The sequence below is a fragment of the Phyllopteryx taeniolatus genome, chromosome 15, assembly GCF_024500385.1.
Source record: "Phyllopteryx taeniolatus isolate TA_2022b chromosome 15, UOR_Ptae_1.2, whole genome shotgun sequence".
Lineage (NCBI taxonomy): Eukaryota > Metazoa > Chordata > Actinopteri > Syngnathiformes > Syngnathidae > Phyllopteryx > Phyllopteryx taeniolatus.
In genome coordinates, this window is record NC_084516.1 from 518825 (window position 1) to 536643 (window position 17819).

Consider the following 17819-nt stretch of genomic DNA (forward strand, 5'->3'; position numbering starts at 1 on the left):
TGATGTACAGTCGGATAGAGAATAGAGTTTATAGTAGTAGTAATAGTTTCCTCTTCGAGGCTTTTAATTTGAAAATTAGACGTAACATGTTCACGGAGCTTCTGTTGCATTGAAAGTCAGCTTCCTGCTAAACCTTCATTATGAAAGCATTGCTCGGTGGAAATAAACAGGCTTTTAATTTGAAAGTGAATGAGAACATGTCACGTTCACTGAGTGCTACATCCATCGTCCACTTTCAGAATAAAAGCCTGATTTGGTGAAAATAATATCCTTTGAGATGACAGAGGCTTTTAATTTGAAAGTGAAAAAGGAAAGTCAGTGGTTGTATGTACGCCCTCCAGTGGACCAAATTAGCAGCAACAGTTGCTTTTATCGAGAAATCGCGGTCTGTCCCTACAGGTTGGGCCGGTTGTCACCTGCGGGTCATACGTTTGGCACCCGTTAGGACAAGCAACGCACAGGATGTTGAAGACATCCTTCTTCTTCTTCTCTACATCCTTCCTTCTCCTCTTCATCCTTCTTCTTCATTTATTTTGAGTGCGCTGGCGCCCTCGAGTGTCGTCACGTGACGCCGCAGTCTAGTTGGCTGTTTCTGCCATTGTTGCGCCTCTTATTTTCTCTCTCACGCTCACACACGCGCGCCCCGTCCTCGTGGAGGTAGTTGCCATGGCAACAGCACGTCTCGTCTCTGTCGGCGATGTGTGATCTTTTTATTAGTCCCGCCCCCTTTGCCCAGATAACCTCTCGTCGACATTTTGGGGTGTGTGTGTGTGTGTGTGTGCGTGCGTGCGTGTGTGTGTGCGTGCGTGCGGCTATTTTCACAGCAATAACAATTCAAACATTTTGCATCTTCGGCACGTGCATGTATGCGTGCGTGCATGTCTGGCATTATTTTGTTTTTAAGACGATAACAAGCAGCATTATTTAGGCTTTTATGCGTCTGTGTGTGCGTTTGTGTGTAAGTCTATATGCATTTGTGTGTGTGTGGCTATTTCGGTTAGGGTTGTGAAAACATTAAGATTATTTTAGCATCATTTAGGCATTTATGCGCATGTGCAATCGTACATGCGTGTTGTTTGTTTTTCTGTGCGTGTCTACGTGTATGCATGTATTTCTGTTTGTGTGCATGGGTGTTTTTGTGCATTTGTGTGTTTTGAGGGTTTTTGTTTGTGTGCGTACATGCATTTGGCGATATTATTGTGTGCACGCGTGCTGATATGAGAAGGGTTACTTCCTGCCAGCAGTTGTCAATCACAGGTCAACAGGAAGTGTGTGTGTGTGTGTCACATACTGATGATGTCATTCGATCTCTGCGCAGGCTTCCTGCTCTTCAAGGACTTTTGTCTGAACGAAATCGACGAGGCCGTCCCGCAGCTCAAGTTCTACGAAGATGTCAGTGGATCGGTCTTCATTCTCTTGGTTCTGGCTCGGCTTGGGACAGGAAGTGACCCGGCGCTGACTTCCCATCTCCATTCTGGTCTCGTCCCCGCAGATCAAAGACTACGAGAAGCTGGACTCCGAGGAGGAAAGACTCAGTCGCAGTCGGCAGATCTACGACGGATACATCATGAAGGAACTGCTGTCGTGTTCGCATGTGAGGACACGCCAGTGCTGCCCTAGTCCTGGTCCACGTTGTACTCCTAGACCTAGCCCTTGTCTTAGTTCTAGCCCTGGTCCTTGTCCTCATTCTCGCCCTAGCTCTATCTATAACTTTTGTTTTGCCGTGGTCCTGGTCCCTGCTCAAAACCTGGGTCTTGTCCTAGTTCTAGCCATTGTTCTTTTCTGGGTTCTTGTGCTAGTCCAAGCTCTACCCACTGCCTTTCCCTGGTTCTGGTCCTTGTCCTGAACCTACTAATTGTCCTAGTCTAGACCTAACCCTGGTCTGGTCCCAGTTATTTTCCTAGCTCTAGTCCAAGCCCTACCCCAGGTCCTGGGCCTAGTCCTAGCACTCTCACTTGTCTTGGTCCTGGTACTTGGTCTGAACCGGGTCCTTGTCCTGGTCCTGGACTAGGTTCAAGCACTAGTCTATTCCCTAGACCTTACCCCTGGTCATTTATCAACAACATTTATCACGTAGTCTGCTGCTGTACAATGTCCAAGTCCTTGTTCCGGTCTAGCCTTAGCTTTAGTCTTAGCTCTAGCACCACCCCTTGTCTTGGTCCTGGTCCCGGTCCTTGCCCTGGTCCTGGTACTTGCACTGAATCTGGTCCTTGTCTTGGTCATAGTCCTGGCCCCAGACCTAGCCCTTGTCCTGGTCTTTGTCTAGGTTCTAGCTCTAGTCCTTGCCCTAGCCCTACTTATTGTCTTGGTCCTTGCCCGGGTCCTGATACTTGCCCTGAACCTGGTCCTGACTCCTAGCCCTTGCCGTGGCCCTGGCCCTTGCCATGGGTCTTGGCCCTGGCCCTTACCCTCGATATGTGCCTGGTACTGGTCCTTGTCTAAAGGCCTGGCTGGTCAAACACCGTTGTCGTCATTGGTGTTGTTGTTGATTTTTGTGCCTGTTGTGACTTTTGCGCTTTGGTTTCCCTCACAGCCTTTCTCCAAAAAAGCTGTGGACCACGTCCAGAGTCATCTGGCCAAGAAGCAGGTGCCCCCCACACTCTTCCAGGTAGACCACGTAACACTTCCAACCCTCCGTTGGGCATTATGCTAAGGTGCTAACACCCCCACACCCCCGACAGCCGTACATCATGGAGATCTGTGACAGCTTGCGAGGGAAAATCTTCCTCAAGTTCATTGAGAGGTGAGAGGAGACTGTTAGCTACGTTAGCCACATTAGTCGCTAACTGACCCCGCCCCTTCGTTCTCTCACATACAGCGACAAGTTTACGAGATTTTGCCAGTGGAAGAATGTGGAGCTCAACATACACGTGAGTACAGCAAGTCCACCAAAAGTGGAAATAGTGTCCTACCTGCCACATGCTGGAGACTTTTAATTTGAAAGTATAACAGGAAACGTCATGTTCATGCGGCTTCTTCTTCTTTGAAATACTGTCCTGTAAGATGCTTTAAATCAATCAATCAATCGATCAGACTTTCTTTAGCACTTTTCATACATTTATAATGTAGCACAAAGTGCTTTACACAATAAAATCAAGGTAAGTAAACAAACTCAATGCCATGACGCAAAAAAACAGATGCGCACATACTACGGATCGCCCTCACACACCCTTTCTTTCACACACAGCATAGTGTGTAAGAGCGCTGGAAGAAGGAAACTGAAGCGATATCTTTCAGCAATTTGCACTGAGGAAACACTAGTTTGGATACAATTGGTAAACAAGTACAATCTGTTAAAATAACAACAATAATAATAATAGTAATTACTAACAGCTGACCTTTCAATAAAATCGATAAAAGCAAAATTAAAATGTTATTAAGAAAAAATAAAAAACGAAATTGTTAAAATACACGAAAAAGTATAGGTAAACAGAAAGATTATGCGTGTGTGTGTGTGTGTGTGTGCGCATGCGGGTCCCTCAGGCTGTCCAACTGCTCGTCCCCGCAGGTAGGCGCAATCGATCAATGCAAACTAAAAGCAGCAGACGTTCCAACAGCTTCTTCCTTCTTGCAATGAAATTGCTAGAGGCTAGGTGATTCGCCGTAGTGTGTTTTTATGTTTCAGAAGTGTTTGTCAAAAGGTTTTTGTCTATTGTCGTACTAGAGCGGCTCCAAGTTCATAGGTTTAGGAGGGGATTGCTTTTTCACACAGGGCCAAGTAACTTGGAGTAGTTTTTTTTCCATATGCCTGAATCAGACTACAAGACAGATTTGGTCTTTAACGATTGCACAGTCAGACGACTGCCATAAAATCTCGCCGTATCTCGGTCATACAGTGGCAACACTACACGTGTATTCCGATACCACCGTATCCTGTCTTTTACGAGCAGTGGGCTTTATATTGTCAAAGCAAACACTGTTGGAGAGGCGGAACCAGAGAACGTGTCACTGGTCAACGCCACCGGCTACGCTCGTTACCATGGCAACGACATCAACAATGGTTCGGGCCAATGTATTGTGTGGAGCGAAATGAGGAAAAATGTGCGGTGGTCATCACCGGTGCTCGGGAGAGGACGTTCATTCAAAGATTGCTTGAGGTATGTTCATGTACTTTTAATACGATACAGCTCGCTCGATGTAGCTTAGCAAGCTAGTGCTAGCACTAGCGATTGTACGTAAACATGCCGGTGTTCTGTCGAATCGTGCTCTCAGGTTTCGTTAATCATTGGTTTGTGCGCAAGTATGTTGACAACAGGAAGCACGGGAGGCGATGCGCCGGACACAATACGCAATCCTATTGGTCAACGTCAAGGTGCGCTGTTAGAGAGTTGTCGTCGATATGTCACACTACACAGACGATAGCCCCAAAAATCTAACTTGCTAGATTTTTCATTTTGACATCGTAGGGCATGGATTATGTCACACCACAAAAAGTTTTGTCGGTCCCGATCTGGAAAATCGCCCGCGATAGCTAATCGGGCCAAGATCGGGGCTAAAATCCTGTCGTCTGCTCGAGGCACTAATACATTAAATCACCATTTAAAACAGCATTCTAAGTTCACTTGGGTTATATTTGTCTGATATTTACATTTGTTTGATGATCTTAAACATTAAAGTGGGGAAACTATGCAAAAATATAAGAATTTGACAAAGTTGACCAATACTTTTTCGTGGCACTGTGTGTATACATTGTGCGTAATAATAAGAGAATGCTTCACTGTGAGTTTTAGTTCTTACTGATAAAAGAAGACCTGAGAGTTCTGGACGGCTCATAATTTACCGCTGACCGCAAAGATTGTCTGTCGTTTTCATTTCACTCATTATAACATACACAGCCATGTGCAAAGGTTTTAATAACTTTGTTATGAAGCTAACAAATCTGTCTGTCTGTCTTTCTAAACCTTGTTTATAGCATAGAAAAATACAGATACTGCATGTGCAAAGTTAAAAAGCCCAGACTCCTTTAAAGAGGATTGTATAGGAAAACAAACTATCATTAAAAAAAAAAAAGTGTAATAATTGCTGTAGTAATGATTTATCCATGTTCTGTTTGGGACTATGATTTTAAATAGGTATATTGATTTGTTTTGCTTGTCAATACTTTGCAAAATGGTGTGAATAATCATAAACGGTACTTTTATATGGTGGTGGTACACTTATGCAATCCTTTTTAAATGTATGTCAATCATATGGTTGTGGTAAAGCTCAAAATGAAATGGGAACTTTTCCCAGGGGAAAGTTAGGGTGAGGAGCCCTCACGAGAGGAAGTGGCTCCTCTCAGTCGGACAAACGATCGAATATAATTATTTTTTTTATTTTAATAATTGACCTGTTTTGTCTGCTGCTGCTTGTTGCGGACAAACTACTTTTTTTTTGCAAATATCATATCTCGAGTCGCTGTCAATCGAAACTGTGGTATGCCATGGTCATGCTGTACCGCCTCAAAAAATGGTGCCACCAACTGATTTGCACATGATTTGGTCTCACCATTTTTTGTGGTGGAACAGCATGACCACGGCATACCATAGTTTCCACCAGTGCGACTTGTGCAAAAGTTAGTGTAGAGCCCTGTTTTAATTTTCAAGTGAATGAGAAAATGTCATGTTCACTGAGTGCTGCATTCAAAGTCCACTTTCACAAGAAAAGTCTGCTTTGATGGAAATAGTATCCTGGGAGACACTAGAGGCTTTTCATTTGAAGATAAAAGAGGAACTGCTACATTCTTGAGCTACTGCATCGAAAGTCCACTTTCATAATAAAAGCTTGATTTGTTGGAAATCCAAAGTCCTCTTCCTGCTAAAATTCCTTCTGAACTTTTGTGATTTGATGAAATAGATTTGAAAGTAAAAGAGGAAATGTCATTTTGACGCAGCCAGCTGCCTTGAAATACAACTTTCACAATAAAAGCCTCCTTAGATGGAAATAAAGTGTCCAATGCCTTTCATTTGAAAGTCAAGTAGCGCTTGTGTCTGTGTTGTTGTTGTGTGCAGCTGACCATGAACGACTTCAGCGTCCACCGCATCATCGGCCGCGGCGGCTTCGGCGAAGTTTACGGATGCAGGAAGGCCGACACGGGAAAGATGTGAGCACCCCCGCAGAAAGTTGCAGGAAGTGCCTCTGGCACGCCCACGTTTGCATATGTGCATTTGTCTTGTGTGTTTGAGTGTGCGCGTTTGTGTTCTTGTGTTTGTGTGTTCATACATTTGTATTCATGGATGTGTTTGTATGCACATGCGCCCCCCCTTCAGGTACGCCATGAAGTGTCTGGACAAGAAGCGCATCAAGATGAAGCAGGGCGAGACGTTGGCGCTCAACGAGCGGATCATGCTGTCGCTCGTCAGCACGGGGGTGAGTCGCGCGTTACCGTTAGCGCGGAGACGGCGCGGCGGGGCTAACTTGCGGCGTTGTGGCTGTTGCAGGACTGCCCGTTCATCGTGTGCATGACGTACGCCTTCCACACGCCCGACAAGCTCTGCTTCATCCTGGACCTCATGAACGGTAACCGTAGCAACAACACATTGGATTTTGAATGAATTCAAACCAACACGGCACTCGCATTGTTTATTGTATTATTTAATTTTTTTTATTTTAATTTCCTAAAAAAAAAAAAAAAGTCAACTGTATTTATTAATTTAGCTCATGAAATAAATTGTCAGTAGATTTTATTGTAAATATCAACATGAAGAAACATTACTTATATAAGTCATTTTTAATTACGTGATATAGTTTAGTTATCGTACATAAATAAAATATATTAGCATGAAACAATTACTAGGGCTGTAACGATACACCAAGGTCACAATTTGATACATTTCCCGATTTCTGACGCGTGGAGAAGAAGCTGAGGTCGCCGGACACGGACACCGGCGTCCGCGACTGGGTTCTCAGCTTGCCGACGCAGCAGACAGTCAGGATGGAGAAAAGAACGTCCGGCTCAGAAAAAGCGGATTACTTTCAGGCCAAGCGGAAAAAGATAGTCCCCACGACAAGCAGTTGGAACAAATGTATCTTCGAGCTGAAAATCTTACAACATAATAATAGTAATATTCGTGATATGACGTTTGGTAGCACCGTGACCTTGTGGCTCCGTGTCGCATGGAAGAACACAGTTGAAAGGACGAAAAGAGGACACAGGTTTGGATGCAGAATCGTTACAGCTTTAACAATCGCCGTATGTATTCTTTTGTCAATAAAATAAAAATACAACTATTGGGAAATTGTATCGGTTAATTTTATTTATTGTAAATAAAATAATTGTACATTTTTTGTAAGTAAAATAAAACAATTATATTTTTTAAATGGTATGTTTTTGTCAAGAAAATAAAAAATAGTAAGACAAACAACAATGACTATGTTTAACTTTTTGGTTTTTGTATTTGTTAACTTATAGTAAATACTAATATTTGTAAGATAAACTGTATATATATGTATATATATATATTTACAATAAAATATTTAATACAGCTTCAAAAAGTTCAATATACTGACACATTTGTATATTAAATTTTTTGAAATTGTATTCATTGATTAATTATTATGACAACATAATTATAAATACAATGTATTTTTTAAACTGTCATTAAAGTCCAAATATTTTCCGTACACCTATTGTTGCTTTGTTTTACCTCATTTGTCCGATGAAAGATTTTTGTGTGTTTGCGCGTGCGTTGTGTTTGCAGGCGGCGACCTTCACTACCACCTGTCGCAGCACGGCGTGTTCAGCGAGAAGGAAATGCGCTTCTACGCCGCCGAGATCATCCTGGGCCTGGAGCACATGCACAACCGCTTCGTGGTCTACAGAGACCTCAAAGTACGAGCGCACACACACACACACGTGCACGACAAGTCCGTTCCCGGGTTAATCTGTGGCCGTCATTCGCAGCCTGCCAATATCCTGCTGGACGAACACGGCCACGTTCGAATCTCCGACCTCGGCCTCGCCTGCGACTTCTCCAAGAAGAAACCTCACGCCAGCGTGTGAGTACCTGTGTGTGTGTGTGTGTGTGTGAGTGCGCGCACGGGTGTTCCTTCGCGGCTTCGGGCAACTGCGGTGTTGCCGACACTCGCCGCGCTCTGCGAGCGGGTGCGCTGAGCCGTCTTCCAATTTGACTGCCTATTTCTTAAGAAAAGGATTTCCGGTCTGTTCAACTCATTTGCTGCCGCGGACGTTTCCAAGCGAATTTTGCAGCTTGTCACGTCAATCGCAAGGGAGAGAAATGACAAAACGTTGGAAGTCGGACGAGTTGAAGCACCTGACACTCGACCAGCGTATTTATATGTATTTTAGAAACGGAGTATGTGTGGCAATGTGTCAAAATTAGGACTCAGGCAATGGAGTGAATGGTGACCGTCATGTCAAAAAAGCTTGCAAGGCAAGCCAACTTGCAAGGCACCCGGCGGCTAGGCTAACACTATGACCACATGTTGACGTCTGTCGCATACTATCGCTAGGAGACTCACCTGGACACCAGAGGAGCTCGTTAGCGTCCTTGTAGCGTTCTCACCTCGCAACGTCCGCCTCTTAGTGTCACAAATGCTAAAAAAACATTTTTAGCCCTCCGATTTTTCTTGATGTTCATTCCAAGTGCTGTTAGTAGTGAATGCGCACGCTTGGCCTCCAGCGAGATGCTTGAGAAACCTGCAGACTTCTTTTTAGATTGCTTAGTCACCAACAGACCAGCACGTCGTCCACTGCAAGACCTCAAAATCATACCAAAATCTTATTTCGAGTCAAAAGTCATCTGTTTACACTTAAAAGAAGATTCATCACCTAACGGAACCAAATTTTCACTTGAAATTTGTAATTGGAAATAATAAATAATTTGTAATAAGTCTTTTTCGACTTATTTTAAGTCAAAAACTAGCTTGAAACAACTGTAACTTGTCTAACGACAAGTGACTTTTGACATCATGAGTGTTATTTGAAGTGTAATCAAATGAGTTTTCTGACTGGAAATATGACCAAAGATTTTGAGTTTTGGTAGCATTGCCACTGTAGTTCTTCCTTACCACCAAATACACTTTTACCTTTTAGTGTATTCTTTTTTTAAGTTGCATTGATGTGATAGCGGTGCGAGTCCTTTACTCACTTTTCTACATGGCTGACCTGATCCTGCTGCTGTTGTTGTTGTTGTGTACTCATGTTTTTTGGTGTGTTTTCAGGGGCACCCACGGCTACATGGCCCCTGAGGTCCTCCAGAAAGGGACGGCGTACGACAGCAGCGCCGACTGGTTCTCGCTCGGCTGCATGCTCTTCAAGCTCCTACGAGGGTAAGCCACAGCGCGACGCCGTTCCCAACTAGAGCTGTCGCCTTTAGGGCTCTAGATGAACTTGTTGCACTGGTGCGCCCAACGTACTTTCTTTGGTGCACCAGCACAAAGGTTAGGCTGGTCACGCCGGCTCACCGCCTGCTCATCTCGGCATATCCGACTCGCTGCTCGTTCCACGACATCGTATGTGCTTAGAAACGGCTTGTTGTTTTTGATAATGGTGGATATACAGTACTGTACATTAATATGTGTAAGTGCCATCCACGTCTTAATTCATGCGTCAATCAAATAAAACATCGTAACGTCTTGGCTCCTCGCGGCATAATGACGTGACTTGTGGCTCACCGCCTGCTCATCTCGGCATGTCGACACATATTCGACTTGCTGCTCATTCCACGACATCGTATGTGCTTTGAAACAGCTTGTTGTTTTTTACATATATATATATATATATATATATATGTATGTGTATAACTACAATCATCCAAAATAGCTGCTGTTGGCCCATATGATGATACTTTTTTTTACTCTATATGTTTGAATGTTAGAATTGATTGTCTATAAAGTCTCTTTGGCCATGAAGACTTTAGGATCAATTTCATTTTTAAATACGTTTTCTATGAGGGTAATTTTCTCAACATAGCACTTGAGATGATTGTTAATTTAGTGGGCAGAGGAATTGTTACTGATGAAGACGACATTATGTAAGTATTTGTTTATGAGACAACGGTGTATTAATTCCGTAATATGCTGAGAGCCACCAATAGCTCAGAGCAGCCTGGGCATCCGATGTCTAATAATGGCTTTTTTTTTTAAAAATAGTTGTCAATATACATTGCTGTATATGTAAGTACAGTCATCCACATCTTAATAAATGCTTCAGTCCAACAAGACATCTTCTCTCATTTTCATTGGCACTCCTTCAACCGCGGCTCACCGCCAGGTCACACTGGCTCCGGCAACTTGGTTTCCCCCTCATTCCGCAGCAGCCTTGCTGTCTCTCACTAAAACATTTTCCTGCAGTAAACAAGACACAATTTGAAAAAGAGTCATTGAACATTGATATTTGGATGTCACAATTTAAGATTGCCTATAATTTACTGTGAATCATTTGGTCAATTTATTGACTCTGCTATCTGCAGCCAGGTCGGTATTGCAAATGAAAATCTGTCCTCAGTTGCCTTACCTGGATGAATACAGGTTATATCAATGAAAATGATGTAACTGAATGAAACGAGTGCAGTCCACAATCTCAGCTCATCCTACTTTCTGAATCACTACTTGTGACTTCTCCAGGTCTGTTGGGAAAAAATATACGGATGTTAACTTCAACTCAACAATGACTGAGCCAAAACTGGCACAATGCATTCATTATGTGTACAAAGTCTCCTTTACCTTTTGTTGTCCTTCAAAGATGTAGTCAGAAGAATAGATTCAGGACATTTCGTGCCTTTGCAGCCAATGAATAAAAATCAACAAGATCATGAAATTATGTGGCAACCTGTCAAATTTACATAGGATTTTTTTTTGTTTGCCTGACAAATGAATGACATTCTTTATATATGCTACACCACAATATATATTTTTAATACAGAAGAAAATAGGCAGTATACTGTATAATTTGTGGCAGCGGCAGGCAGCCACAGCACTTCCGATGGCAGCTTGAGATGTCAGATGTGAAGCCGGAGATTTGTAGCCATGTGAAAAGATTCACTTCATTGCTGTAAATGGTAAATGCTTTCCGCTTTAGCTCACCTCAGACATAACGACCTCAGCGAGGTTGGTCCGGGAATTGGTAACAATCCCTGTCGTCTTTGCAGAATGTCTTCAGTCTGAGTTAACAAGCAAAATGGGACATAGGAGCTCTTAAAGTGGCACATTTTAACCTGGCAAGGACACATTTTCTCTGTCTACATGTCCTTTTCCCAATCTTTAAAAAGATATTTTTGTTTTCAATCATGTTAAGAGCAGGAGTTGTGTTTACCAAAAAGAGAAAAGGCCAGTGTGTATATACTTGTACCTTCACATCATCAAATATAGTAACATGACGACTGTCAAATTTTCTGAGCGCAGGATCAAGTCCCCTGTTTTTCCAAAGAAACATCCTGTTGGATGGAGTTTCTTTTCAAAGTCCTGCAATATAATGCGTCCTGAATCTAGGGGATTGATAAAGTTTTTGCAGAATAGGGAGTTGATTAAGTGCCTTTACTTGAGAAAACGCAACACAGCTCACAGAAGGCCATGTATTACATATTACCTTACATATTACATATTACCAGGCCCACAGTTGACAAAGACGGACTCCATCGTCTAATCTAAACACACATTGTGGAGCAACCCATGTAGACGGATAATGTAACAAAACCCACTGGCATTATTCTTTATCCTCAGCAAAGAACGACCAATGTTACTGCAGCTTGCAGAGGCGTTGCGGTTGTCTGGATGAAAAATATTATTCTGTCTGTATTATACTGCCCCCAGGAGGCCAAGGCGCACACACCAATAGGAGCAGCACAATAGCCATTGAATTGAAGCAAAAAAAAATGTGGCATAAACTGTTTCATTGATTTACATTCAAAATAATTGTCATTGCTGTGTTTTCATGAAGCCCAATATTATAGTTTGCTAGTTTTCTTATTAATAAAAACACATTTTGCCTTTGGGTTTATTGCAGTTAGGGCATCACGATGTTGAAATGAGTCAAGGAGCTTTTTTTGGCCATCAATAGTGAGTGGTCTGCTGCCGTCTTGTGCCGTCAGCAGCAATTCTGAAGCTTTCCGCCCCTTTCACACGCATGCACATGCGCACTCGCCAATGCCACAGGTCTCAGCCGTGTGTGTGTGTGTGCGCGCACACTAAACTAACTAAAGTGTCTTTCTCGTGTGTTTCCTCCCCACTCCCGCCATCGCCCCCTTCAGGCACAGCCCGTTCCGGCAGCACAAGACCAAAGACAAACACGAGATTGACAGGATGACGCTTACTATGGTAAGACGCACGCACAAACGTGTCATGATGGAAGCTTCCGGAACAGTCGCGAAGCCAACTGACCACATTGGCACTTTTGCCACTTAAAAATCATTTCTGCAGGAAAAAATTCCTCCCAAAATGGATTCAGTCGAAATTTTAGGCTCGTTTTCTGATTTTCAGCCAGGTTTTGGCCCGACCACATTTCGAACACGGCAGCCTGACCGCGCAGATGGCGGAAGTGGAAAAAGGGGTGTTCCAAAGGCAATTTTTTATTTAACATTTGATCCAAAAATTATCGCAATCATTGAAAATGACTGCCAGTTTCATTTTCTTGAGCAAAAAAAAAACAACCTAAAGATAATAAATATATGAAATATGGACCATGAAGACCATATAGGTCTTTTAAAGCCTTAATTCCAAATAATTACAAACCAATTCATTCATTTCACAAATAGTAACCGCATTTGAATGGCGTTTTGTGTTCCAAACCTTTTTCAATGTACCATTTCCTGGTACGGCGATAACACTGACTCGCGCGTCACAGCTCGGCCACCGAAACGGCGGAATCTGAAGAAACGGCGTTGCGACGACTGATGGGAGGCAAATTTACCATAGACCGCTTCTCGCGGTAGAAGATAAACGTGCGACATGCGATCCAACTTCAAACCACTTGAAAGGCAGTAATTGGAGTGTTCTGAAAAACTGCCCTACAAACTTTAGGTGTATTTAATTTTGACCAGGAATATTGTTTGTTTTCCCCCCTACTGTTTTGTAGGGTTAGGAAGTCTGTCCAGTCTGTCTGTGTCATTTGTTTGATTCAGTCATCTACTAAAATCCATTTCAATTCAAAAAAGTTGCTTTTTTTTAGGACAATTATACAATTAAAATGTGATTAATCAAGATGAATTACATTTTTTAAGTGGGTCCCGCCTCTCATTTATGAAATGTAACTCAGTCAATAATAGCTCATGCCATCACGACAAGCGGTGAACGTACAGGCCAACGAACGGCGTGCAGAAAGGAGGACTGCTTCTCAGTTTGGTTTCTATTTTGAGCCTTTAGCAACCTTACGGCAGAAGAGGTAAAAGAGTTTGCGGCGCATACGGTCATATAGCCGAGCACAGCGCACACGATCGGGTTGGGTCAAAATTTCCGGTTGTCCAAAGGTAGCAGAAGTCCTTCATTTTGGAACACATTTAAACGATGCCATTCAGACACTTCTGGCCTTTCGGAGAAAGTCAACCCAACCGGCATATAAAGGAATATGTTCAAAGACATCAGATACGTTTGTCCAAAGAAAGGAGTTGTAACGCGTTACCAGCCAGCATCACTCCACGTTGCGACGATGGCGGATCACCGCTGCTGATGTTCTTCTCTAGTGGGCGACTCATGCCACACGTCAAAGTGCGTCTTGGGGTGCCGTTGGGTGCCCCCCCGCGCCCAGCCCGAAAAAAATCAATCTGCAAAATGAAATGTTGAAAAAGTTTAATGCTAGAGCTCCACAATTCAGTACGACATAGTTGCCAGTTTTCAGCCATTCAAACATGTAGAATGTACTTTGAAACCAATTTCTCTGAATTCAATTTACTGGCTCTTTTTGTTGCGTCCTGTGACAATGACGACGACACATCCGCCCGACTTCAAAGACAGAAACGTCTCGGCGCCGCATTTCTTTTCCAAATGTGCAGGGGGCGCTGCTGAGTCAGTGTTTGGCTTTTACGCGCAAACAGCTAAAGTGTGATCTTTGGCTATCATCCCAAATCAGATGAATCATTTCATCCGGTGACTTTGTCTGCTTCATCCTTTAATCCTCCTACTTTTGGTAGCTCTTCTAATGGCACTCATGTGATGAAGGGTCACATCACGTGGACATGCAAAGCGAGTGACGACCTTCTTCTTCTTGCATATTTCAGAATGTGGAACTTCCCGACTCGTTCACGGCCGAACTCAAAGAACTTCTGGAAGGTCTCCTGCAGCGCGACGTCGCCAAGAGGCTGGGATGCCAGGGCCGGGGGTAACGAACGCACGCACGCACGCTCACATACACACACACACACACACACACGTCACGTGATCTGACATCAGTTCTCGCATGCTTGAATTCTTATTAATGAAGCATTTTCAAGGGTTAGAATTTAAGATCAAAGTGCTAAAACACCAAGTTTCTATAGCGCCCGTCCACAAGGTCGAATGTGACTTTTTGCTGACTTTTGAGCTGTTGGAGAAGACGAGGCCGGCGTCATATCTTCACGAGGACTAACATGTTTGTGTGGCCTGTCAATCAGGGCGTCCGAGGTCAAGGACCATCCCTTCTTCAAGGGCATCGACTGGCAGCAGGTCTACCTGCAGAAGGTAGGTTTAGGGTTCATTATTATATTTATTCGTTAAAGTTAGGAAGTCTAATGTGTGTGTGTGTGTGTACAGTACTCGCCGCCATTGATCCCGCCCCGAGGGGAAGTCAACGCCGCCGACGCGTTCGACATCGGCTCCTTCGACGAGGAGGACACCAAGGGCATCAAGGTGAAGGGGATAAACGCGCAATCACACACGCACAGACACACTTGCACGCACACTCAAACACGCTCACACTTACTCAGGCACTCACACTAATGCGCACTCTCACACAGACACACATAGTAATGCACGCACACTCATACAAATGCTTCCACAAACACGCGCGCACGCACACACACACACACACACACACACACGATGCTGCAGTCCAAGTCTTTGGTCCCAAGTGTGGTGTTGTGCATTTGTGTGTCCAGCTCCTGGACAGCGACCAGGAACTGTACAAGAACTTCCCACTGGTGATTTCCGAGCGTTGGCAACAGGAAGTTGCCGAGACCGTCTACGACGCCGTCAACTCGGACACAGACAAGAACGAGGCCCGCAAGAGGGCCAAGAACAAACAGCTCGGACACGAGGAAGGTAAGAAACCTGCGACAGTGTAGAGCTAGAGTTATTTTATTTTATTTTATTTTTTATTTTATACAGTTTTACCCTTCCCACATGCTTTAAAAAACAAATGATTAAGACACATTTTATAGTATTGGGGGGCAAAGCGTGCTTGCTTCAAGCTGTATTTGTCATAACAAGAGAAAGAATCAAATGTATACTTAAAACACCCAAAAGAAAAAGTCTGCATCTTCATGCTAACACATAATGTGAAATCACATAGGCTGGCTAACAGAAATTAGCTGCAAGACATATAACAAAGGAGAATTGAACACTGTACATTGAAACACCAAATGTTCAAACCAAATCATTTTGTCTAACGAGTATTAGTAGCTTAATGCTAACATGTAATGCAAAATCTCATAGACTGGCTAACATAAATTAGCATCAATGTTGGGGTAATTCTAAACTTGTCGAAAGAGATTGGCTCCAACGACCGGAGACAAATTCCTTGTGTGTTTTGTAACATGGCTAATAAAGGGGATTCAGATTCGGAACTTCTACTTTAACATATGCGGAGCAAAACCACGTCATGAAAGCGGATTAAACATTATATATTTAAAGACCAACATTTTCAACCAAACCGAATTATTTTGAGAGTTTGAATCTTAATGCTAACATATGATGCAGAAATTCAAGGAGAGGCTAATAGAAATTAGCTTTGATTTTAGGGTAATTATAAACCTTCAAGCAACTGCTATTATAGCACACATGGCGCAGCCACACATATATCGATAGAGTATTAAACATTGTGTATTTAAACCTGCAAGCCATTTTTGTTTTGTCAAAAAAAAACAAAAAAACATCCTTTTCAGCCTAGCCTCTACTAGAGGAGACGACACAGAACATCTTGCTGTATTTTTCAGTATTTTCTTTTTTTATATTTAGTGAATGCCCAATTCAGTTCCATCGCTGGCATGGTTGGCGGCGCACCGCGAACGACGTAGCGGAAATGACGCATTTTACTGACCAACGGGTGGAGCGCGGTGGTAAAAAGCTCACTAAACATTATATTGCATTTCTGTAGCACAAAGTGATCATACAATAATTACTGTGCAAACAAAAACAATAATTAAAACCAAAATAATTGCTGTGAACGAACGCGGTGTCTTTCTGAGGCCTTAGCTGCCCAATAAGGTGCCTGATGTAAAATACACGACATTCACCACCAACAATGCAGCCACAAAACGCAGCACTGATAGAGAAGCTATAAGAATGATCTCTTCCAGAGAGTCCATCTTTCTTTCCCGACTGGCCATACTTCAAAACATCATCAACGTGTGTAGCATCACATACATGGACAAGAACCGTAACACGCATTGCCTGTGTCATATTGTAGTGACGGCTCTGTTCTTTTGTTGTAATGCAGAGAAGCTCAAGCTTAGCAGGCCCAAGTTACATACGATAGCTGTAAAGACTAAAAATTTTAACCAAACCCTTTTTTCTAACTGAACTTGATAGCTTAATGCTAACATATTATGCAAAACGCCATAGACCAACTAAGAGAAATTAGCATTACATTAAGACTGTGTCCAAAATCACTCACTATACTCACGCTACAGTGCACTATATAGTGGTTACGCCATTTTGTAGTCATGTCCGAATGCTTAGGCTGTGTCCGAAATTGTTCACTCACCCCCTACCCCCCCATGTAGTAGTGCCCAAAAAAGTCACGCCCAACCGATGGTCACGCACCGAGTCGTGATATACCATAATGCGTTGCATCTTAGCGGGACTAAATGCGTCAAATCTTTCAGATAAATGGAAGTAACTTTTCAACAAAGACAAAAAAAAATGTTTACAAAATGTTCTCATTTTCATACATGCAAATTAGTCGCCTTTCGACGAAATTCACCATTTTGAACTCAAAATAGGCCATTTACGTGAATCGTATAGAGCCGATGAGTTTTTCCTGGGGTGGGGGTCGTCGTTATAGACTGTTTCGTACTCCTTGAATGCTGGCAGACACGTAATTGTGAATATTACTCCGCGGCGGACTAATATGCGAGTGCATCGGCCTGAGGTTCCACCTGTGCGCTCGGGACCTGCTTTGCATTAGTCACAGGTGTTTACGAGACCAGAAAAAAACACTTACGAAGTAACTGTAGTTTTACTCCGTTACGATGATCGAAATGTCGCTCGCTACTTTAATTCCGTTCATGCTGTGGTTAAAAAAATCTGAAGTTACTATTTACTCAGTACTTGAGTCATTATTTCACTGTGTACTTTTTACTCTTCAGTATTTTTTGGGAGGACTCCTTTTGACTTTTCCTTGAGTCCCATTATTGTCAAGTCACAGTCCTCTTCCTTGAGTCCAATATTTGGCGACTCTTCCCGCCTCTGGAGCAGACATCCGCTATTGCTACTCTTACGTTGAAGCAACATTTTTGCTCATCAGATCAACCCGTGTCGTATTTGTTGCAATGGTCTTTTGGATTTTGGCGTCGAGGTGCTGCGGGTCGCGGCCCCGGTTGCGCTCCCGGCGGAACCGCCAAGCACACGTAACATCGGCGACAAGAGTTGACCCGCTAGTACATCTTGTATTAATTAGGAAACGCACCTACAATTATCTAATTAGTTTACGGATGTTCATGTTAAATGTATTAAGCGAAGGAGCGATGTTT

General features: G+C 43.1%; 1 protein-coding gene across 6 annotated transcripts in view; it reads left to right on the forward strand.

The window, feature by feature from the left end:
• The window catches only part of grk3 (G protein-coupled receptor kinase 3), a 48543-nt gene that overhangs the window by 20645 nt on the left and 10079 nt on the right, over window positions 1–17819 (forward strand). For all 6 annotated transcript variants that reach the window (XR_009792165.1, XR_009792162.1, XR_009792163.1 and 3 more), the window contains exons 3-18: window positions 1319–1392; window positions 1493–1594; window positions 2534–2608; window positions 2682–2743; window positions 2819–2870; window positions 5991–6082; window positions 6249–6348; window positions 6420–6498; window positions 7680–7810; window positions 7883–7977; window positions 9163–9270; window positions 12189–12255; window positions 14151–14251; window positions 14523–14589; window positions 14662–14757; window positions 15006–15168. Coding sequence is in view for 2 of the 6 variants with exons in the window: in XM_061800249.1 (XP_061656233.1) it covers window positions 1319–1392; window positions 1493–1594; window positions 2534–2608; window positions 2682–2743; window positions 2819–2870; window positions 5991–6082; window positions 6249–6348; window positions 6420–6498; window positions 7680–7810; window positions 7883–7977; window positions 9163–9270; window positions 12189–12255; window positions 14151–14251; window positions 14523–14589; window positions 14662–14757; window positions 15006–15168 (1464 nt within the window). In the remaining 4 variants the exon portion in view is untranslated. The remainder of the gene's footprint in view (window positions 1–1318; window positions 1393–1492; window positions 1595–2533; window positions 2609–2681; window positions 2744–2818; window positions 2871–5990; window positions 6083–6248; window positions 6349–6419; window positions 6499–7679; window positions 7811–7882; window positions 7978–9162; window positions 9271–12188; window positions 12256–14150; window positions 14252–14522; window positions 14590–14661; window positions 14758–15005; window positions 15169–17819) is intronic.